Source organism: Camelina sativa, chromosome 14, assembly GCF_030686135.1.
Source record: "Camelina sativa cultivar CO46 ecotype springtype chromosome 14, ASM3068613v1".
In the NCBI taxonomy this organism is placed as follows: Eukaryota; Viridiplantae; Streptophyta; class Magnoliopsida; order Brassicales; family Brassicaceae; genus Camelina; species Camelina sativa.
The window spans coordinates 19,171,700-19,194,555 of NC_141893.1; the positions used below are offsets into that span (position 1 = coordinate 19,171,700).

Consider the following 22,856-nt stretch of genomic DNA (forward strand, 5'->3'; position numbering starts at 1 on the left):
GCAAACTACTACATTAAATGAGAAGATATACCTCCGCTTATATTCTCTTCTTTTAATGCAGGAATATTTTTGTCATTTCCTCTACATCTAAACATGGAAATTGGCATTTTGCACGAACCCTAAACTACACTGACATTTTTAAGAAATTTTTTCTGGAAAATGGAATTCTTAGCCAAATTCCCTTTTATTATAAACTCCCTACGATAACTTGCAGAACAACAGAGGCTTCATCCTCCCACTATCGAGCTCTACTATGCGAAAAGCGTTACTTGTCAATAAATTGTGAAGTCCAATGAACCCAAATACTGTACGTAGCTAATAAAATTATAAAAAACATCGACTAAAGAAGGGGGTTTTATTGATAAAAGAGTAAATAATGGGTTCAATATCATAAACAAATTTAAATATGGAGTACGGAATCTATAATATCAGTCAATTCCTCTTCCCAAAACCCTAAACTCCACCTTCCGTTTCAGATCACACGAACCAACACTTCCAAATCCATTGTCTCTGCTCTCCAACGTTTCTTCTTCTTGATTTTGTAAGCTTATTTCCTCAATTCTAATCTCACTTTCTTATATAAAGTTTCAATTTTTATTCGTTTTCCAGCTTACGATTGTACATGTTTACTTACTGGGATCTTGAATCTGTGGACTTAGTAAAAGTTGCTGTTTTGAATCTTAAATTTTGATGATGAATTGAGTTAATAATGAAGTTTGGTTACCTGGGCTGTACTTTGTTTCTGCAGATTCATGGTGGTGGTTTAGCTCATGATTTTGGATGTTTTAAGAACTCTTAGAACTTCTTCTTCTTCTTCTTCTACTAGAGCTCGTATTGTTCTTCCAAGTTGTGGTTTTTATTCGGTTAGTACAAGTAAAATGCGAGATATCAAAGTCAAATCTGACTCAAGGGAGCTGCTAACATCATCTGATGAAGAAGAAGAAGCAGCAGCTCAGATTAGAGAAAAGGAGATATCTTCGTCGTCCTTGAGTGTTAAATCCACGCCTGAGATTGAGAAAAAGTACGTTCATCGGGTTTACGACGCGATTGCTCCACATTTCAGCTCTACGAGGTTTGCTAAGTGGCCTAAAGTTGCTGCCTTTCTTGAATCGCTGCCTTGTGGATCCGTGATTCTTGATGCGGGTTGCGGGAACGGCAAGTATTTGGGGTTGAACCCGAGCTGTTTCTTCATAGGATGTGACATAAGTCATCCGTTGATTAAAATCTGTTCGGATAAAGGGCAAGAGGTTCTGGTTGCTGATGCTGTTAATCTTCCTTATAGAGAGGAGTTTGGTGATGCAGCCATCTCTATAGCGGTTTTGCATCACTTAAGTACAGAGAATAGGAGGAAGAAAGCGATTGAAGAACTGGTTCGGGTGGTTAAGCCAGGGGGATTCGTTCTCATTACGGTTTGGGCTGCAGAACAGGAAGACACGTCGTTGCTCACCAAATGGACACCCTTGTCTGCAAAGTATGTTGAGGAATGGGTCGGCCCAGGTAGTCCAATGAATAGCCCTCATGTGAGGAACAACCCGTTCTTCAGTCTTGAGAGCATTCCAGAGACTGAGGTGAGTACGAAGGAGCAAAAGGCTGAGAACAGCCCGTTCATCGGTCTTGAGAGCATTCCAGAGAGTGAGGAGGGCACGAGAGAGCAAAAAGGTGAGAGCATTATCCCAGAAACCAAAGCCAGCATAGTAGAGCAAAAGGATGAGAATTGTGTTGAAGAGTCATTGGAGGCTCTGAAGAAGAGTCAACAAGAGTACTTTGTTCCATGGCATCTACCGTACCACCGTGCTGAAGTGAGTGGTGCATCTGCATCTGCACTTGCAAGTGGGCTTGCAAAGAAAGACGACAGAAAAGGAGCTGTTGTGTACAACAGATACTACCACGTCTTCAGTGAAGGCGAACTTGAAAGGTGTGTGACTTTTGCTCTCTATCGATTATCGTTAGTCGTGTTTGTTAATATACTGTTAACATGTGGTAATAATCTTTTCACAGGTTGGCATCTGGAGTAGGCAATGCAATGATAGTTGATAGATTTTACGATAAGTCCAATTGGTGTATTGTTCTTCAGAAAGCAGCTTTTAACCAAGATTGATCATCTAGTGTCTGGTTTCAAACTCAGATACACTTTTCCAAATCTTTCGAAGTTGGAACTCCATTGCATATGTAATCGAAAATTATCATTGCATTTTTCATGGTTGTAGTTGAGATTCTGTGGCAGCTCATTTTCCCTGCAATTTGTTTTCCTTATGGGGTTTTGTATTATGTGTAACATAAATGAAAGAAAAGAAATTCTCTACATGATAAACAAAATGTCAGAAATTTGATTTGTACAATACAAATGTTATTAGTAATTCATACACTACTTAGAATGACTGATACTCAATTGAAAAGTAAAGTTCCTTCTTAGTGCTGAAGCATTTTTGCCATTGCCATGGTTTGTGTCATGTCTTGTCTTGACAACCTAGGAATTGAAGATGTCCGTTTTGAGAGTGATTCCAAGATTCGAAGACACCTACACTTATAACCGAGACTATAATGCTATAGTAGTGACTAGTGAGATACTTGGAACACAAAGATGAAGCCTAAACCCATTAGTTGAAGAAGAGATGAAACATTATGGGTTTGAATGAGCTGACAAATCCGTGTATGAACCGGACCGCTTTCATATTCATAAATGATAGTCCATATAATGCAATGGTTTTTGTCCGGTCCGAAAATAGAGTGCATTGAACCGCAGACAATAATTCTCACTAACCAAAACATCGATTCAAATTCTAAGTATATTGTTGAGTTTTTAGTGTGCAAAAACTAAAAAGAGTATGTTTGGAGAAGAAAAAAAAAAGAAAAAACCTGGAAAATACGCTATCTATTTTTTTTTTTTTTTGCCGTTTCATACCTCTAGTTATTAAGTTGGATAAAAAATACGCGGTTTAATTTCCGTTGCCTTAAAAAATCATCGTTTTATTTATAATGGTAGATCCATACTTACGACATAACGACTGTTAACTCTAATGATGGAATTGTTAACCACAGTTAAAATATAACCCCACCTGGTTATCAGACTCTGAGCTAGAGTCCACAAGTGTTGCAAAGAGGACCCTAGCTCTGGCTCGAATTCGCATCAGACTCTGAACTTTGACTCACCATTGTGATGTTCTCAATTTTTTGGCTTCTAGGATTTTAAAATCGAAATCGATTTGGGGGAAAAAGAAGAGGGCAACTGTGTCTTTGTTTTACGACCAATTAATTACATAGGATTATATTTTAACTGTGGTTAACAATTCCATCATTAAAGTTAAGAGTAATTAAGTTGGATCTACTGTTATAAATAAAACGATGGTTTTTTAAAGCAACGGAAATTAAACCGCATATTTTTTGTCCAATTTATTAATTAGAGGTATTATGCTGCGAAGACGGGTTTTTTCCAAAAAAGTAAAAAAAGTTCATTTCAAAATAGTTGGGCCGTATTAACGGGCCGAGTGTTGTGAGTTGTATTTTAGAAAAGGCCCTCAAGTATTACAATAGTGCCATTAGTTCATCGTCTTCCTCATCAGAATCATCTCTTTTCTCCGGCTAAAACCCCTTTCTTCAACCTATCTATGTGAAAGCTGTCTTCTTTCCGAGAAAATGGTATCCGTTTTATTCCAATCTTCTTGTTCTTGTTCAGTTTCTAGCTTTACCTCTGTAAAATTCGGAGCTCGTCTTGTTTCTCCTCTCTATTTCGCCGGAACGCATGTACAAGTCACTTCCGGCGGTGGTCTTCCAATCGGACAAGGTAAAAGATTGTCAAAAAAAAATTCAAATCTTAGTAATTTATTTGTGTTAAAGCCTTAGAAATTTCGAAACTTTGTTGTCTTACTTGCTTCTACATGGCCCATATGCTGTTCTTGATTATAAAGGATTAATCTTTAATTGCTTACAAATCGAAACATTGATCTTATTGCAGTATAAAGGTAGCTTTAGTTTCCATTAGATTTGACTGGTCTGTGATTGTTTGTGAAATCTCAGGATGTTTACTGAACTTGAAGGGTAAAAGACCTCAGAGATTTGTTGTCTCAGCTGTTGTGGATAATAAAAGTGTTGTAGCTAAAGAGGAGAAGAAAGAAGGTGGAACGGATAGTGGTTCCGAAAAGGTTGTAGATAACCAGAGAATGACCAAAGTTTGTGATAAGCTCATTGAGGTTTTCATGGTTGATAAGCCTACACCATCTGACTGGAGAAGACTGTTAGCTTTTAGCAAAGAATGGGATAGTATCCGGCCACATTTCTACAAACGGTGTCAGGAGCGAGCGGATTCCGAGGATAACCCTGAGATGAAGCATAAGGTTCATCGGCTTGCAAGAAAGCTCAAGGAGGTGAAAAACTTTGAAGCTATTGGAATTATGTTTCCCTTCCCTTGTGTATTTTCAAATGCGGGTGATCTATGCTTTTTAATTTGTGACACTGGTCTTAATCAGGTTGATGAAGATATTCAAAGGCATGATGAGCTTCTGAATGTTATCAAGAGGACACCACCAGCTGAAATTGGTGAACTTGTTGCAAGACGACGTAAGGATTTCACAAACGAGTTTTTTGATCATTTGCATACTGTTGCTGAATCCTACTATGACAATCCGGATGAGCAAGATGGTAATTTTGTGCCTCTTGTGAATTAATTTGAAACCCTTTGCCTAACCCCAATGGAACAAAACAATCTACTGATATTTGTTCAATGGTAACTTTTTTTGGTAAGCTCTTGCCTCGCTGGGGAAGTTGTCTATTGCGGCTGTACAAGCCTATGACACTTCAACAGAAAGCATTGACGCACTAAACGCTGCGGAATTGAAGCTCCAGGACATAATCAACTCCCCTTCCCTTGATGCTGCTTGCAGAAAGATTGATAGTTTGGCTGAGAAGAATCAGCTTGATTCTGCGTTGGTTCTTATGATCACAAAAGCATGGTCTGCTGCTAAGGAATCTAACATGATGAAAGAGGAGGTACTAAACTCCTACATTCAGTAGTAGCAGAGAATTTGAATTAGTAACCATATGGCGTTTCTCTTGGATGAGCATATTTCTTTCATTATGCTCATCCAAGAGAAACGCCATGTGAAATCATACAAGTCGTAGAACCCACCTCATTATTTCTTTTACCCATTTTTGGTGTTGGTTCTTGACAGGTAAAAGACATACTGTATCATTTGTACGTAACAGCAAGAGGGAATCTGCAGAGGCTTATGCCCAAAGAAGTGAGAATACTAAAGTATCTACTATCGATAGAGGATCCTCAGGAACAATTGAGCGCTCTACAAGACGCTTTTACCCCTGGGGAGGAGCTTGAAGGGACTGATGTAGACTACTTATACACGTAAGCACGAGAAAACTAGATCGGTTTAGCTTTATATACATATTTACGAAGTTATGGAACCTCAGGCTGAGTAAAAAATGGAAACTGTGTAGGACGCCGGAGCATTTGCAGAGTTTAATAAAGACGGTGTTGGAGGCGTATCATTTCAGCAAAGAAGGGAGTTTAGTGAAGGAAGCCAAAAACCTTATGCATCCTGAGCTCATTGCCAAAATGGAAGTACTCAAGAAGCTTGTTGAAAAGAAGTATTTATGATTCAAAGATTTTACAGATCATAATTTCTCTTTTTGTTACTATGTATGTGTTGTATATGGTGTATGACATTCTTCAGGTTTCACACATAGTTTTGATACCACCGTAAGACTAAACTGTAGAATCTTGCATTTCTATAAATAGAATATGTGAGACACTTAAACATCGTGCACAAGATATATACTTCCCGGAGTACGTAGTTTGATTCTTCTTGAATATAACACATGCTTCCTGTTCATACATGTTAATTTTGTGTATGAAAGCTGTTCCTCAGCTTCTTCCCCCGGTTAAGAGTTATGTTATAAGTATCCATCTTAATTAGAGAGAGTTGTGGTATTTTCTCATAACCTTTTGGCCTTTTGAAATCATAGTCGAAAGCTGTGTAGGCTCCGCTTAATTACAGTTGAAATTATGGGTTCTCGAGCATTTCATACTCTTCCTGGCTATCAAAAAGCACTAGACTTCGGAGTGAATAAGTAAAATTCAAATTTTTAACATGTAAGAACTGAAGATTACAAAACCAAAACCCTAGGCCAAGAGGGCAAGAGATTATTTTCTTTCTATATTCTTTTTTCTTTTTTAAATGCCAAAAAATACTAACAAATTACTTTCAAGATCAAATAAACAAGATTTTCAAAACTAAATTACACCTAAACATATAGATCAGAAATTGGAGGCTATATATAAATCAAATAACACAAAAATTTAAATCCTAGGGCTCCATTTATTTCTTTAACTTTCTTGGTCGATTACTAAACTATTAGAGACCTGATTTCCATGCACTTAGGTTTTTGTCTTCTTTTTGAAAAAAAAGTTTGTCATCTCTCCGCAGCCTTATTAATCGTTGGTATATAAGTTACAAATGAAGACAATGAACAAAAGCGCCCGTGGCCTAATGGTTAAGGCGCTTGATTTCTAATCAAACGATTGTGGGTTCGAGTTTCACTGGGCGTGTTTACTGTTTTTGTCCAACTTAGTTTACAGCTTCTTCTTCGTTTATTTTTTTTGGACCTAAAACCGAAAAATACCCATCTATTTTTTATTTGGACGTTTAATATGTCTTTTTTTTTTTGGAAAAAATATATTTTGTTTATTTTTGCTTGGTCTAAAAATACTTCAACATTTTTATTGTTAGCAGATTCTCATCAACGATTTAACAGCCATTACCAGCGTTACATAAACAATAAACACTGTTAAAATTTTATCTCCGCGTGTTAAACTATATATACAGGTTCTAAATAATAAACCAGTTTTATTGGAATAGTCTGGTGGTATAAGAGGTGTTATTTCCCGCGAAGGTCACAGGTTCGACGAGTTCACACAATAATATTTTTATTTTATTTTTTATTCACTCTTCTTCTTCCCCCAAACAAAAATGACAGGTTTGATCTCGACCTCTTGGCTCTTGTTGTCTCCTTCGAATTCTATATCGGTTTCAGGCTCAGACTCCACCTTGAAACCAATTCGTTATTATTCGTTTTAATCATTGAGTTTCACTTCGTATTCGATCTGAAATCCATGAGTTAATAGAACGGATCGACAACGTGAAGAATACCCAGAAAATAACGGAGGCGATGACGATGAGACTCGTGGCGGCAGCTAGGAAAGAGCGTCAAAAGCGAGAAAAGGAGAGACAAAGAGATCTGAAATCTGGATTTAGGGTTTTAGTTTTATTTGCTCTTCAATTATCAGCAAAGCCAAAAAAAACGAAGAAAAAAAATCGTTTAAGAGGTTGTTCGAACCTATTAGCCTCGAGGAAAAAATACCCACTTATACCACCAGACTATTCCAATATAACTGGTATGTTATTTAGAACTTGTATATATATATATATATATATTTTAACACGCAGAGATAAAATTTTAACGGTGTTTATTGTTTATGTATCGCCAGTAACAACTGTTAAATCGTTGATAAGGATCTGCTAACAATAAAAAAGTTGAAGTATTTTTAGACCAAACAAAAATAAACGAGATATTTTTCTTCTAATTAGAAAAGATGAGGTATTAAACGTCCAAATAAAAAATAGATGGGATATTTTTCGGCTTTTTTCCCGTGGTTGAATTATTTCCTAGACCATTAAAACAAACTAAATGACCATTTGGATTTGGGAAAAATGCCAAAAAAACCCGAAATTATTTTTATTTGGACGTTTAATACCCAATGGTTTTGGATTGGAATAAAAACACATCAAATAATAAAAACATGTTATTTAATACTCAAAATAATTAGTGTTGTTATTTTCATACCCATGATTTTTCAACAAAATCAAAATTCCAATTTTATCCCGGTTATCTAATTAATTATTAATTTTTAATTTAAAAACTTTTGGTTTTCTGTTAACCATATCAAACCGAGAGTGAACCGGTATTTAATTACTCTTAAACCGTTTCTTCAACCTTCCGCTATCGGGTTGGATATTTTTTGATCCAGATGGAGCATACTCGATCGGGGAACAATTCTAGGCGAGTTGTTGTGTTTATTTCTTCTTCTTTGTATGATCCAAAAATCAATAAAAATATCCCACCAAAATTCAAAAATTTTTTGACAGGAAAATATGTCGGAAATTTTTTTGGTGGGAAAAATTTGTTTTTCTTTTTATTGATTAAAATATTTTTCATCTAAAGGTAAAATGGTCATTAAAAATTAAAGGAGGACAAAAATAAAAATCGTTAAAAAGGGGTATTTTTGAAAAAAAGTATATCAAAAAGGGTATTTTTAACAAATTCTCTAGGCTCACCCATCAAATCGGACACTGCGGTTGCGGCGGAAGTCAGTGGGAGATTGGTGGGTTGCGTTGTTTGTACTGGTGGTTAACTGTGGAGTCTTTGGATTCCTAGAAGGCAATTGTGGATTCCGGTTTATGGGGGCTTGATTGAGCCACCAGCCGCGATGTTTGCATCCACCATATCGGATTGAATAGTTTATTGCTTGGAGTTGCGGAAGACGCTAGATCTGGAGGTAAGGTGTTAGATTCCAGTGGGTTAGATTGCTAGGTACGGGATCTAACTCCGGTAGAGCCGGTCGTCGGGGATTTGAGCAGACCAGGAGCTTTATAGTGGGTTTGGTGGATCAACGGAAATGAGTCGGACATGGAAACCAAACACTTTCGTTGAAGGCTATGATCCGTTGGTGTTGCCACAAAGCTGTGGGGCTTGTGTTTGCTGGTACTACTGTTCAAATTCTTGCTTCCGGTCATCAGCAGGTTTCCGGTCCTCTCCCCCGGTAACAGCAGATTTTTTCCGTTTCTCCATTTTGTAACTGTTTCTTTCCTATGTAAAATCCAAGGCCTTGCCCAATTTTATTGGGAGGTCCATTTTAATATAAAATATCTATATTAAAAAAAAAATCGCTATTTTAAATCTATATTCTTTTGTTAAATATGTGACTCAAAGACTGACTAAAAGAATACTAAACAATCAAATAAAAAGATTTTGCATGTGACTTGGCAGTTGTTTTTATTTGTGACATTTGAACAAGTAAAACTTCTTTTCAAATGATTTTTTTTTCCTTTAAAAAATGCTACTAGTATTATATCAATACAAGAAAACTTGTATGTTTTTCACAAGAGCATGACACATCAGCTTTAACATTCAAGCTAGTGTTGACACATCAGTTAATATCAATAGCCAATAAAAAATTTTGAATTAATACAGCTAAGATTTCTAGACCAATTAAAAAACTAGGTCTAGTAAAGGAGAAGAAACATGGTCACTAAAGAAAAAAGCCATTGGGCCATTATTGTAGTAAGGCCCATATGTGTAAATGAGTTTGTTTAGTGTAAGAATTATGTTAAGACAAGACAAATATAAATATGTTGATGTTCCAAAGCACCGTAAATCAAAAACAAGAAAACGTAAATATTACTTTACTATATGATTTCATAAAAATAATAACAAAAAATGCAGCAACAATAAAGAGCAACAAGAAATACATATATTAACAACAAACGAAAAAATTCTAAATTAAAAATGCAATTTTAATTTCATTGGAAGATACTTTAATTTTTTAAATATACATCTAATTTTTTGGTTTAATGAAAACTGAACATTTTGGATTAACTATATTAACATCCAAAATATTCAGTATTGTTTTAGTAAGAGAAGAATATAATTTTCAAGTCAAAGAAACAAAAACTTATTTCTTAACATAATAAAATTTAAAATATATATAAAAACTATATTTATGAAATTAAAAACTCAAGTATCATATGAAAATAGAAATAATACTGAAAATATAAATAACTATTGAATTATCAAAAAATTATGAAACTTGATATTAAAGAACATATATATTATATCATGAAATCAGAAAAATTGATATCTCACAAATATGTTTTGTTATGATACGGTGATTCCTATGAACACTGGTGCTGAAGGTGTGGAAAACGCTTTGATATTAGCAAGAAAATGGGGTTATAAAAAAAAAATATTCTCAAAGATGAAGTATAGACTTTTCAGGTTCTTTCTTTTTAAGAATTGTTATTCACATTAGCATATTACAAATTTGGAAGACTATTTTTACAGGCTATAATCGTCACTTATTGTGGCTGCTTTCATGTAATAAAAAATATAATGGATTCGATTTCATTTTATTTATTACTGGTTTGAACTTAGTTGTGGTTGTTTTTGTGTGTTTCTTGCCTATGGTTGTTTCTTAAATCTATTTTCTTGAAAAAAAATCATGTGTTATATAGTTTCTTTCTGAACTTCCAATATAATTAAAAGCTTTTAATTATATTGTGTTTAGATGTTAAGGCTTGTTTAGTATAATAAACTGGTTTTCTTTCTGGTTACTTAAATATTATTGTCTGTCATCAGTCATCACATCACTATCGTCTGCTAAGTCATCGTCAAACGATTTTCTTCAGTTTAGTCTCCTCCACTTCAATTTTTGACAAAATAAAAAAAATATGACCGTTCAAATCAAAGGAAAGTACGACTTCAAATAGGAAACAACAAAGATTAACCGCAGATTTAGTAGTGCAGGACAAAAAATTTGCTATTGCGGTACGGTTCAAATGCGATACGTGCGGGACAAATGTATTTGCAGGAAAAATGCGGTTATTCCAAAATAAGCGATATAAAATAAAGTTTAATTGGTGAAAAAATAAGTGTGGTTCACAATAAAATTATATATATGTATAGGTTTTGTTGTTATTAAAATAATTGTATGAATAAACTAGTAAAAATATAGATAATTAAAATAATTGTAAATTATTATCTTCTTTGTGTTAATGAAAAATTATTTTGAATCTTAAATATTCAAATTTATTTAAACTAAATGTTTAACTTCTTATATAATTATTTCAAGCATAACTAAACATCTTATTTGTAAATTATTAATTTTTTGTACCTATCTACATATGTAAATTAATGATTATTTATTTTGTTATTCATAATTTATCAAAGAGAATGGAAAGGTAATGAAATTTTTTTGCTTTTGCATATCTATTTTAAAAATTATTTTAAAAACACTGTACTACTTTTTGCATGAAAACTGCTGGGTAATAACCAATAGTGTATGCAAAAGCGGTCTAAGGCATAAACTCTTGGACAAAACTGCACCTCATTATTATTATTAACTTTTTAAAAAAAATGCAGACTAACAGTTTTTTGTCTAATTGATAACTTAACTGTGGTTTTGATAAAAATGTATTGAAAACTGCTTTTGAAAGGCTATCATTCACAGCCTCCGCTTGGTCTACATCAAAGTTGTGATGTGAAACAGAAAGAAGAATGATATGTATATATTTTACCTTGTTCAATCACTGTTTATTTACATCTTTTACATGTTTTATCAGCCTATCTTGTCACTTTTATATAGTTTAAGGACTGTTTGTGCATTAGAGTAGGATCTGCATTGCATTTGCATTATTCCTTGTTTGAACATGTGAATTGGACTCAAGAAGCATGGAAATAGCATCTGGGATAAGGAGAGTGAAATCAATGGAGTGAATAGGAGATGAATCAAGGAGAAAACCAACAGCACATGAAGCACTCGACCATCTGAATCTGAAGAACTCGACCGTTTGGATGGGAAGCACTCGACTGTGTGGAACTCAAGACTCGACCGGTGGGAAGCAGAAGGAAACCCACTCGACCAAGGCCACTCGACCACATCTGGTTGAGTACATCGAGCCGCCTTGCTATTTTGTCTGGTAGCCAAATTAGGGCTTCCTTCCCCCTCTATATATACTCTTTGTACCCCATGGCCGCAAAAGGTCCTCTTTTTAGCCAAAAAAGTCTCTATAGCCACCAAAAAAAACTAGTTCTTACCCCTTCAGGGTTTTTAGGATTTATTTACTGCTTTGCACCTTTTATTTACTGTTTTCTCTCAGATTTCTGTACTTTGTAAGTTCCATAACTTTCAGTGTGTTGAGAATCTGAGCTTGCTTCTTTATATTAAGTTGTTGTTCATCATTTCATCTTGCTTATCATGCTAGTTTCATCATTTTATGGGTTTATGTTCATCATCATCATGATTTGTGCATCTGAGTAGTGATTTAGGATTATGGAGATGGATTAGGCTGGTTTAGGGTTGTGGTAGTCTGGAATGGTCAAGCTTGCTTGTTTAAATATCTCTTCTGGGTTGGGAGTGCTCTAAGCTGTTCTTATATCTGAGAGGGTAAGAGCAGATCTTAAGCTTCCTAGCATCACACCAATGTCTAGGTTGTTAGATAAAGCCAATACTGGAGATTATCATGCTTGTCCCAAGAGATTGGTTGCACAAGGTGGTCTTTGACAAATAATGGTCTGGTGCTTAAGGCCTGTTCAGTATGGTTTCACCAATGAGAGTTGGGTTAGGATGTTACTGTAACTTAATCACTTTTGTCATGAGAGTGGATTAGTGAGTCATTAAGATCATTGTCTAGAGATAAGTCATGTTTGATTGAGGTTTGTTGACCAGTTTAGATAGCCACAGCCTGAACACTAGCCCATGAATCCATGTCTGGAAGCCTTCTTTACCATTTGATTGTTTACTTATCACATATTATCCTGTTTCATTGCATTTGTTTTAGTTTAAGTTTGTCAAGATTGCATCTGTTTTTCGTCAAAACCCACTCGACCTAGTCACTCGACCAGTCACACGGTCGAGTGCTTGATCGAGCACCTTCGGGTTGTTCCTTTATTTTCTGTTCTATTTCAATTCTGCACTTTTACTGTTTTATTTAGTGCTTTTACTTCTGTTAGTTTAATTTCAGCATTGCTTACTTGCATACAACCTCTATTTCAAGCATTTTCCTTTCTGCATCTTTACTTTCTACATTTTCATTATTTTCATTAAACTGTTTTACCAAAACCACTTTCATACTTGGCTTAACTTGGATTACTGTTCATATTTTGATTGCATGCACATCTCACACTTTATGGATTGACATCCTTTATGCTACAACATCATAAGGATATTGAAACACCTTGCACTGCATCTGATCATCCTAGCCTTAAGTTTTTTTGTTTGTTCATCATACATCCATTCATAGGTCTACACACACAAAAGATATGTTTCAATTGGCGTCGTTGCCATTAGTGTGTTGATTTGTTTCATTTAGGATTTACATTGATCCAAGATTAAGTTCTGTTACTAATTGTTCACCACTGTCACAGTTTTGGTTGGTTATTTTGAGTTTCAGGTACACCACTCGAGCCTACACTCGATCGAGTGACCTTCAACACAGTGATCGAGTACAAGTCAGTCAGTTAGCAAATGACCACTCCACTCGACCAAGCACACAATCGAGTGCAAAACTGAGCAGTTGGTCGAGTTAGTTGATGCAGACAAGATCAAAAGGAAATCAGAACCTGCAGAAGTACATAGATCACATCAATCGCCTACCAAGGGACTTGCGACAGAAGAAAACCAAGATCCTTCAAGAACTAGAGCAACAAGTACTGATGGATCCACCCATGCAGAGACCAAGATATACTGGAGCAGGAGATGCTCCAAACACTCACACACAAAGGGCAGGAATAGTTCCATCTGCAGTAGCAAATAATAATTTTGAGATAAAAAGTGGGCTCATCACAATGATTCAGTCTAACAAGTTCCATGGTCTGCCAATGGAAGATCCTTTAGACCACCTTGATGAGTTTGACAGGCTATGTGGCCTAACCAAGATCAATGGTGTAAGTGAAGACAGTTTCAAACTCAGACTGTTTCCTTTTTCACTTGGAGACAAGGCTCACTTGTGGGAGAAGACCTTACCAACAGGAGCCATCACCACATGGGATGGATGCAAGAAAGCCTTCCTAGCTAAGTTCTTCTCCAATGCAAGAACAACAAGGTTGAGGAATGAGATTTCTGGTTTTGCACAGAAGAATAATGAAACTTTCTGTGAAGCTTGGGAAAGGTTCAAGGGTTATCAAACTCAGTGTCCACACCATGAGTTCAGCAATGAGTCCCTGCTTAGCACATTATACAGAGGAGTTCTACCAAAGATCAGAATGTTGTTGGACACTGCATCAAATGGAAATTTTCTCAACAAACATATGGATGAAGGATGGGAACTGGTAGAAAATTTGGCCCAATCAGATGGCAACTATAATGAAGACTATGATAGAACTGTCAGATTTGTGGACTCAACCCCAGATGAGAAATACAAGAAGGATATGAAGATGATGAATGAGAAGTTAGACAAGATTCTGCTCAGTCAACAGAAAAACATTCATTTTCTTGCTGAGGAAGACACAACAATTCAAGATGGGGATAATGAGGTAGTTGAGCTATGTTACATCCAGAACCAAGGAGGATTCAAACCCTATAACTAGTTCAAGAATAACAATCTGTCTTATAGGAGTACAAATGTGGCCAATCCACATGACCAAGTCTATCCACCACAACAAGCACAATAACAGCACAATTATGTGCCCAAACAACAGAACCAAGGTTACCAGGGTCAGATGTGTCCCCCACCATGGTTTCAGACCACCCAAGCCCAAGAACCAGACTTAAGAACATTGATGCAGCAGCTGTTGCTTAACCAAGCCACTGGTCAGATGGAAACCTCCAAGAAGTTTGCTGAGATCAACCAGAGAATAGATTCCACTTACAGTGACCTGAACATCAAGTTTGAAAGCCTTAACTCCAAGGTTAAATTCATGGAGAGCACTATGGCCTCTACTTCAGCTCCAAAACCTAATCAACTGCCTGGAAAGGCGATTCAAAACCCAAGGGAGTTCACTGCCAAGGCTATCTTTGTTATAGAGGATGTTGTCACTGAGGACAGTGCGATTCAAGATGGGGAGGGTATTCAACAAGTTTCAGCTCAGAATGAAGAAGGATACCAAGAAGAGAAGGCACTCGACAGTGCACTCGACTTGGCACACGATCGGGCACACGATCGAGTGACGAGTCAAGCTAGTGGTCGAGTAGACTCCACCGAGTCTGTTGCACCTGTCAAGTACATTCCTCCAGCATATAAATCACCTCTACCATTCCCAGGACGTTTCAAGGCACAAAAGCTGAAAGAACTCAAGGAGATCATTGAGAAAAGAGAAGTGATGGCCATACAGCAAGAGGTTGTCATTGAGAAGAAAGAGAAAGAGAGAGGACCTCCTTTGGAAAAATATGTTCAACATCCTTTCCTCAAGGAAATGCTTCTTGAATTATCCAAACAAAAAGCTCAAGATCAAGACACCAAGGATTTGGAAGAGATTGGGAAAGCTATTATCTCAACAAAGCTTGAAGATCCAGGGTCATTTAACTTACCTTGTTCCATCAGCTATATGCACTTCAACAAGTGTCTATGTGACCTAGGAGCTTCAGTAAGCTTAATGCCATACTCAATGGCTGAGAAGTTGGGGTATGAACATTTCAAGCCCTGGAATCTCTATATTGGCCTAGCAGATGGATCAAAGAGGGACGTGGTTGGAGTAATTGAAAAATTTCCAGTCAAGATAGGGGAGGCTAGAATCCCAACTGATTTTGTGATCATGAACATGGATCAAGAGCCAGAAGACCCTCTCATCTTGGGGAGACCATTCTTAGCCACAGTTGTGGCTGTAATAGATGTTAAGATGGGAACCATCAAGCTCCACCTTGCTAAAGACTTCACTATGAAGTTTGACATCAAGAATTCAACACATCAACCTACTATTGAAGGTCAACACTTTGTGGTAGAGAAAAAAGCTAGCTGTGAAGATTTTGAGGATGTAGAGGACCCTAGGATTAAAAATTCAGCATAGGCTAAGACTATTGAAGAGCTCAAGGATTCAGTTCAAGTGTTAACTGGTTTAGTGAAGGATCTTCAGGTTCAACTCAACAAGAGGTCTTTGAAGAAGGTAAGACCTAGACTCAAGATCAAGAGTAAACAAGCTGCAAGTGTAGTGACTATTTCGACCAACAACAATGACCATGGTGATCAATTTGAACCAGGGGGGAACTCATCACCTCTCTGGTCTCCAAACCAAGTTTAAGGAGGAACCAAAAGTCAAGCTCAGTGACTTTAAACAAGCTCACTACGGAGGAAGTCCCTAAGGTATCTTTGTATATAAGTTTAATTTCCCTTGTGTTTTTGATGTTTTTCTTTTATGTTTGCTTTGGGTAGGCTTTTATATGAGGCTTGTACATGGACTTAAGTGAGTTTGGACTCAATGGGAAGGAATTTCAAGGCCACTCTACCAGCCCACCAAGGAGCACACGATCGAGTGCCCAATCGAGCCCAAGCCCAGTCAATTCATTGGAGGGAGAAGCAAAAATTTGAAATTCAAACTTGGTCAGGCACTCGACCACGTGGGGTCGAGTGGTGGGGTCGAGCATATGCCAAAATGAGTCAAAGATTCCAATTTCGAATTTGAATGGTATACACGCTCCACCCTTGTCTCTTTATCCCCTCCACCTCTTTATAAGCATAAGAAATCGACTCTAAGTCCTTCACACTCTCTCATTTGCATAAACACTTCAAATTCTTGGTAGAACTCTCTTTTAAAAGCTAAAAGCTCATTGCTTTCTATCTTGTTGGTTCACTAACCTATTGATTTTGAGTTTTGAGTTTGTTCTTCTAATGTTTCTTTTGAAATGACTTCACAAGAAAGAACTGCTGCTCGCCGAGCAGCCGCTAAGCTTGTAGCTGCCAACTTTCCTGAGCTCCAAAAGGTTCCTTACAATCCAAGAGAAGCTGAGGAAGACACTCGATCTAGAACTCGACCACGCACACGGTCGAGTATCTCGTCGAGTAGGAAAATGCGGCAGAGTCAACCTGAGGAAGAAGACTGGGTCATGAGTGTGGAAGAAGGCGAATTGGTGTTCAATTTTTCTGAGCATAGGAGGAACATTTCAAGAGGGAAAAGGCCAGCTGAAGAACCACCACAAGCCGAGGAGCCACATCAAGAAGAGAATGATGAAGAAGAGATAGAAGAAAATTCTGGGAAGTTTTCCACAACCCAACTCTATGAAGCCTTCATGAGCATGAAGTTCCAAGGGACAAGATATCCACACAAGGAGACTATGTTGGAACTTGGTATAGCTGAGGATGTGGAGCTTCTTTTCAACAAGTGCAACATAGCCAAATTCATGGAAATGCACATGGAGGGTTACAGGGAGATGAACTGTGAATTCTTAGCAACTCTCCAAAGGCATAGCTATGAAGACCAAATGGAGCAAGAAGAAGAGCCTGGATACATCACTTTCTCAATCAGGGGCATGAGTTATGAGCTTTCCCTTGCAGAGATTGCTGAACTTTTTGGGTTTGACCAGGGAGCTGCCAACAATCTTGTCATACCAAAAGAAGAATTGCAATCTGTATGGCAAACCATAGGAGAAGATAGGCCATACTCTTCTTCTAGCACCAAGAGTTCCAAGATTAAAAGCCCGGTTTTAAGATATTTCCACAAGGCTTTGGCAAATACCCTCTTTGCTAGAAAAGAGACTGGCAATTTGAATGAAGGGGAGCTAAAGATGCTAGATGTGGCACTCTGCAGCATCATCACAACAGCAATAGATGGGACCATCATTCTTGGGAATAATGTGGAAACAAACCTAGCTATGGTCCTCATTGACCAATTTATCTACTACAGAAGTTGGGTCAGCAAGCTATATAAGAGGGGCTCAACTGGAGTCCTAACCATTGGAGACATCATTACTCCAATACTTAAAGCTGCAAATGTCCCACTTAGAGGTGAAAAGACCCACTCAAGATGGATTGACATCCCATATCTCACCTCCACTCTCATTCTTGCCAAGGAGAAGCATCATGGGAAGTACCTGTTCAATTTTGACCACCCAACAGTAGAAAAGGCTCAATTTGTACTGCCAAACCAAGGAGCCACATCAATAAGTCAAAGGCTCAACATTGATTTTTGGCCAGCAGTTGAGCTACTGTTTGATGGGTCAGCCCTTTATGTTGAAGAACAAGCTGGTGATGTTAATATGGCTCATGAAGAAGAACATTTCTACTTTGAAGACTATGAGCCTCAACCAAGAGATAGTAGAGGAGTAAGAGAGACAACAAAAAGGGTGACATTACTCCAAAAGTGGAACAAGTGGCATGGTAAGACAACTGAGAAGCTGAAGAAGAAATTGGCTAAGATGTCCAAGTCCATCAAGGGTATGAAAAAGGAAATTGCTGAATTGAAGAGTGGAAACACACCCCCAGCACCAGCTAAGCAATTGAGAAGGAGCAGCTCAACCAGGGTACCATCTAGAGCTGGAAACACTTTGGGGCCTTCTAGAGCATCGTCATTTGAGCCATCACAAAGGAGAAGAGGTGCAATCCGCACAAAACAGCCCAATCTGAGGCACTCGACCAGTGCACTCGAACCAACACTCGACTGAGTGCCTCAAATGCACTTGGTCGAGCACTTCTCCATGCCTCAATACAGCTTCCCAGCTCCTCATGGTTATCCACCTTACCCCTATGGCCAAGTTTACCCTCCCTTCCCTCCGCAGTACTTCATGGACCCGACACTCATGCAGCAATATTTTGGGCAGGAAGGACAACATTTCCCAACTCGGCCAAGCACTCGACCAAGTCACTCGACCGAGCACTCGATCGAGTGCATGTCCGGTCCCATAGTCGAGTACCCCCCATCTCCTTCAGCAAGTCAGAATCAAGCCCAAGGCTCAAGCTACACATATGACAGCATGGCTGAAGATGTGGACAGCTTCTTAAACAACCCTTGAGGTACCAATATCACCTTATCCACTGTTTATACCATTTAGTTGCATGTTTTCTCTGTTTCAGTTCTTAAATTCTCTTTCAAATTTTTATTACACAAGGGACTGTGTAATTTAAGTTTGGGGGAAAGTATAAGACATCATTTAACATAGTTTGCTGTTTTCTTATTTTTATCAATATTTGCATTGCATCTAAGGCATAGAAAAACAAAAAAATTTAAAAAACATTTTCACAAAAATCTTTAAAAAAAACAGAGTGTTCATGTAGTTTGCATTGCATATTAGGATCTTGTTAGCATGTTTCATATAGGATCAAAGACCCATTTGTCCAGCCAAACACTTGTGTTCTGTCCATTCCCGATCGACTTCATCAAACCTTTCTCCAAGAACTCTTGACCAAACAGGATGCTCCGCCACGCATATGACGGCCTAGAGCCAAGTTGTGCCTCCATTAACGACGTTGTAGGGAAATATCTAGCTTTATACACCCGTGATAGCAGAGTAGACGGTGCATTCAACAACCGCCACGCTTGTTTTGCTAGAAGAGCTTGGTTAAACCTTCCAATGTCCTTGAACCCCAATCCACCATTAGACTTGGACTTACACATTTTCTCCCAGGACACCCAATGCATCTTATTCTTCTCCTCAGTCGCATTCCACCAGAAGTTGGCCATGGCACTTGTTATCTTTTGACACTGATGTTTCAAGAGGCGAGACAATGACATTGCGTACACTGGAAGTGCCATTGCCACAACTTTAAGAAGCACCTCCTTACCGCCCAGAGATAACGTTTTTTCATACCATCCTCGCAAGTGGGAGGTTAACCTATCAGTTATATAGGCTAACATATCCTTTTTCAAACCACTAAAGCACTGTGGGAGTCCTAAATAATTCCCAACACCTCCTACTTGCTCAATTCCTGTGAACAGTCCTATCACTCTCCTCATATACGAGTCTAGCTTCTTGCCAAAAGATATCGAATATTTTTGAAAGTTTATCTCCTCACCAGAAGCCTTCCCATACAATTGTAAGCATTGGAGGAGATTTAGAACATTCTGTGAGGCTAGCACGACATAGAAAGAGACTGTCATCGGCAAAAAGCAGGTGTTGTATTGATGGGCACGCTGGAGTAAGTTTGAGCCCCGTAAGCCGTCCTTCCTGTTCAGCTCTGTTCATGATATGAACAAGCGCCTCAGCAAAAAGAATAAACAGAAAAGGGGAAAGTGGATCCCCCTGTCGAATACCTCTCTCTGGCTTAATGAACCCATAATCCTTCCCATTGATAAGGACCGGGTACATACTGAGCGTACGCAACTCATAACCCATTGAACCCACTTAATATCAAATACAAGCTGCAACAACAATTCCTTCAAAAAAACCCACTCTACCTTGTCATACGTCTTAGACATATCTGTCTTGATAGCCAGAAACTCTTCATCACAACCATGGTTTGTCTGTAACGCATGAACTAACTCATGTGCTAGGAGGATATTATCTGATATGAGTCTACCTGAGATAAAAGCGCCCTGAGTATCAGACACAATCGAAGTTAGAATACGTTTCAGTCTGGGGCAGAGAACTTTCGATACTGTCTTGTTAATAACCAAGCATAAAATGATTGGTCGGAGGTTTGTCATTCTAGTAGGGTTCTGAATCTTGGGATCAGGAAAATCTGAGTAAAATTCCATTCTGACGGAAGAATCCCAGATTGGAAAAAATTTTGCACCTCGAACACAACTTGGGGTCCAACAATGTCCCAATATTCTTTGTAGAAATTACTTGACATACCATCTGCCCCTGGTGATGTCTCTCCATTGATACTGAACATGGCATTCTTGATCTCCACTGCAGTTACTGGTCGTGTAAGCTCTGCATTCATACTCGCAGTCATCCTCGGCAGCATCTCATTAAGAGCTTCATCAATATATTCTGGTGATGAGCACGTGAACATCTTTCTAAAATACTCCATGGCCACCTCTCCATTCGATCCTTCTGCAAATTGTTCTACACCATGATCATCAAAGAGTGATAAAATCTTATTTTGCACTCGTGGCCTTTGTACACTGCCGTGGAAGAACTTCATATTCTGATCCCCTCCCTGTAACCATCGTTCCCGAATCCTCAGCTCGATATGATTCGTCCATTTCCCATCGTAGGTCCTTCATCACTTGCATATTCGGGTGAAGTTTTGTACCTTCCTCCTCCAATTCATCGCGAACATGCTTGATACGTGTTTTGGAATTCATATTTTGCGATCGTTTCCAGCCTGCAATGGATCTTCGACAATCCGCTATTCTATTCATAATAGAGGTTTGTCCCGTAGCCTCACCTTTGGTCCAACCTTCACGGACCACCATGGCAAAGTCCGGTTTCGATATCCATCACTTGTTAAACATGAATCTCCCCGTCTTGGACATATTATCATTTGCACATCTTAAAAGGATGGCACTATGGTCAGATCCAATCCTTTCCAAATACTCTCCTTGCCCCCTTGGAAAAAGCTGGAACCAAGCTTCATTACCTAGAGCACTATCAAGGCAACACTGCACCCACATTTGTTGCGCTCCCCTGCCCATGACAACTTGTTACCTATGCGTGGGATCTCCCGTAGGCGATAGTCATGAATCGTATTCCTAAAAGGAAAAAAAAAAAGATGACTCTGCCCGTGCTGGTCCTCCCACCTTCTCCGAGTTGTTAAGCATCTCATTTAAGTCTCCAATCACCAGCCATATATCATCACGAACCACACCAATATCAATCAGTGAATCCCATACCCCTTGTCTTAAACCACTTACTGGATCATCATAAACACACGAGACATAGAAAGACAACGATACCATCCTTACTCGCACGTCTATGACTCTATGATCCGAAGTAAGTACTTCAACTTCATAATAAGCCTTCCAAAACAAAGCTAAACCTCCACTTAGCCCCACTGGATCCACAATATGGGCATTCTCATATCCCAATCCTCTCTGAACCTTTACTACATAGTCTCTGGAGTTTTTAGTCTCCAGGAGGACCATGAAATCTGGGAAATGTAGACGACGCATTTCCCTCAAATAAGGAATTGTCAAAGTGCCCCCCAATCCTTGACAATTTCAGCTCCAAAAACTTATATTGGGTTGGCAGTTCTTCAACCGGAACCGCCTTCTTCTCAACGCGTTTAGCGAGTTTTGATGAAACTTGAGCCTCCTCAGTAGCTTTATGTTTTGACAATACCTCGAGATACCGTAGCACCATGACTAAATACAGAGGAAGAAGCAGACACAACCGGTAGGGATTGACTTGGTCGTGATACACCAGCCAACTTTGACCTAAACTCTACCATAGTACCCGCAGCTGAAACCTCTACAACAGGAGATGAGGTTGAGTGTTTAAAATCAAACACCAGGCCTTTCCCTTTATCCATATCAGCGGTAAGATGAGCATGCTCCTCCAATCTTAGTAGGATTTTTTGACCATCAATGTCCCCCTCTAAATCCCAAACCGACTTGTGTACTCTCTCAATATGGATTTGTCTTTCTTTAGGATCAGATACAGATAAATACTGTCGCATCTCATCCAGGACTTCCTTAGCAATCTTCGGCTTCCCTGAAGCTGCATCAATTCGCACATCATCATCAATTAAAACCCCAAACAAAGGATCATCTCTGCTTATCCTTGGTACTAAACGTTGCGGACTCACCGTCTAACTTGGAACCCCTCCCATAGCAACAGGTTGCTGGTTTGAGGGATTCAGAGGACAACGAATTTTTTCATGGGTGAGCCGATGACATTGATAACACCTTTTCCGTATCCTCTCATATTAAATACCTATCTCGACGACTTCCCCTGACGGAAGCTGCAAAGCTCGTCGATTCTTCAAGGGTTTGTTGATATCAAACAAAACTCTAGCCCTTACATATCCTCTGCTCAGCGGCTTCAAAGGGTCAAAAGCGATATCCGTAACTCGCCCAATATACCCTGCCACCTCCTTAATTGTATTTACTTTAAGGTAATTAACCGGAATGTGACGAAGGCGAACCCACAAAGGAAGGACCTTGAGGAAATCACTGGGGGGTTCTCCACCCATCGTTCCAACGTTATACTCCAATCATTAAACGTCCATGCCCCAACTTGAAGAACTAATGATAAGTCC

General features: G+C 38.5%; 4 protein-coding genes and 1 non-coding gene across 5 annotated transcripts; 3 read left to right on the forward strand and 2 right to left on the reverse strand.

Annotated features, from left to right (window-relative positions):
* Nucleotides 1-307: 307 nt before the first annotated feature.
* LOC104742087 (tRNA (carboxymethyluridine(34)-5-O)-methyltransferase) lies at nt 308-2,316 on the forward strand. Its single transcript, XM_010463053.3, has 3 exons — nt 308-541; nt 749-1,915; nt 1,999-2,316. The coding sequence occupies exons 2-3, from the start codon at nt 771-773 to the stop codon at nt 2,096-2,098; spliced, it is 1,245 nt and encodes a 414-aa protein (XP_010461355.2). The 5' UTR covers nt 308-541; nt 749-770; the 3' UTR covers nt 2,099-2,316.
* A 1,174-nt stretch (nt 2,317-3,490) lies between these two features.
* Nucleotides 3,491-5,765, forward strand: LOC104742088 (uncharacterized protein At4g37920). Its single transcript, XM_010463054.3, has 6 exons — nt 3,491-3,781; nt 4,015-4,361; nt 4,464-4,635; nt 4,739-4,983; nt 5,166-5,353; nt 5,446-5,765. The coding sequence occupies exons 1-6, from the start codon at nt 3,634-3,636 to the stop codon at nt 5,603-5,605; spliced, it is 1,260 nt and encodes a 419-aa protein (XP_010461356.2). The 5' UTR covers nt 3,491-3,633; the 3' UTR covers nt 5,606-5,765.
* Nucleotides 5,766-13,374: 7,609 nt separating this feature from the next.
* On the forward strand, nt 13,375-16,183 carry LOC147928423 (uncharacterized). The gene is made up of 6 exons (XM_087486133.1): nt 13,375-13,859; nt 13,953-14,316; nt 14,482-15,015; nt 15,136-15,753; nt 15,853-15,958; nt 16,149-16,183. The coding sequence occupies exons 1-6, from the start codon at nt 13,375-13,377 to the stop codon at nt 16,181-16,183; spliced, it is 2,142 nt and encodes a 713-aa protein (XP_087342259.1).
* On the reverse strand, nt 13,885-13,991 carry LOC147928424 (small nucleolar RNA R71). The gene has a single exon (XR_015581249.1). It is a non-coding gene; the product is annotated as a small nucleolar RNA R71 (small nucleolar RNA).
* A 2,834-nt stretch (nt 16,184-19,017) lies between the features above and the next one.
* LOC147928425 (uncharacterized) lies at nt 19,018-22,790 on the reverse strand. The gene is made up of 7 exons (XM_087486134.1): nt 22,532-22,790; nt 21,938-22,315; nt 21,397-21,806; nt 20,442-20,813; nt 20,114-20,241; nt 19,960-20,015; nt 19,018-19,883 (listed from the first exon to the last, which is right to left on the reverse strand). Exons 1-7 carry the CDS (start codon nt 22,788-22,790, stop codon nt 19,018-19,020), a joined length of 2,469 nt encoding a protein of 822 aa, XP_087342260.1.
* Between the last annotated feature and the right edge of the window lie 66 nt (nt 22,791-22,856).

Excerpts from the sequence above, each read along its gene's own strand:
- LOC104742087 (XM_010463053.3), top strand. The coding sequence starts at position 771 with ATGATTTTGGATGTTTTAAGAACTCTTAGAACTTCTTCTTCTTCTTCT. Across the intron at positions 1,916-1,998 it reads AGTGAAGGCGAACTTGAAAG|GTTGGCATCTGGAGTAGGCA; the intron begins GTGTGTGACTTT and ends ATCTTTTCACAG.
- LOC147928423 (XM_087486133.1), top strand. The coding sequence starts at position 13,375 with ATGCAGACAAGATCAAAAGGAAATCAGAACCTGCAGAAGTACATAGAT. Across the intron at positions 13,860-13,952 it reads AAGAAAGCCTTCCTAGCTAA|GTTCAAGGGTTATCAAACTC; the intron begins GTTCTTCTCCAA and ends AGCTTGGGAAAG. Across the intron at positions 14,317-14,481 it reads TTCAAGATGGGGATAATGAG|AACCAAGGTTACCAGGGTCA; the intron begins GTAGTTGAGCTA and ends CCCAAACAACAG.
- LOC104742088 (XM_010463054.3), top strand. The coding sequence starts at position 3,634 with ATGGTATCCGTTTTATTCCAATCTTCTTGTTCTTGTTCAGTTTCTAGC. Across the intron at positions 4,362-4,463 it reads TTGCAAGAAAGCTCAAGGAG|GTTGATGAAGATATTCAAAG; the intron begins GTGAAAAACTTT and ends GGTCTTAATCAG. Across the intron at positions 4,984-5,165 it reads CTAACATGATGAAAGAGGAG|GTAAAAGACATACTGTATCA; the intron begins GTACTAAACTCC and ends GGTTCTTGACAG.
- LOC147928425 (XM_087486134.1), bottom strand. The coding sequence starts at position 22,790 with ATGGGTGGAGAACCCCCCAGTGATTTCCTCAAGGTCCTTCCTTTGTGG. Across the intron at positions 20,814-21,396 it reads TGCTTAACAACTCGGAGAAG|GGAGGGGATCAGAATATGAA; the intron begins GTGGGAGGACCA and ends CGATGGTTACAG. Across the intron at positions 19,884-19,959 it reads GTTCATTAAGCCAGAGAGAG|AGCTGAACAGGAAGGACGGC; the intron begins GTATTCGACAGG and ends TATCATGAACAG.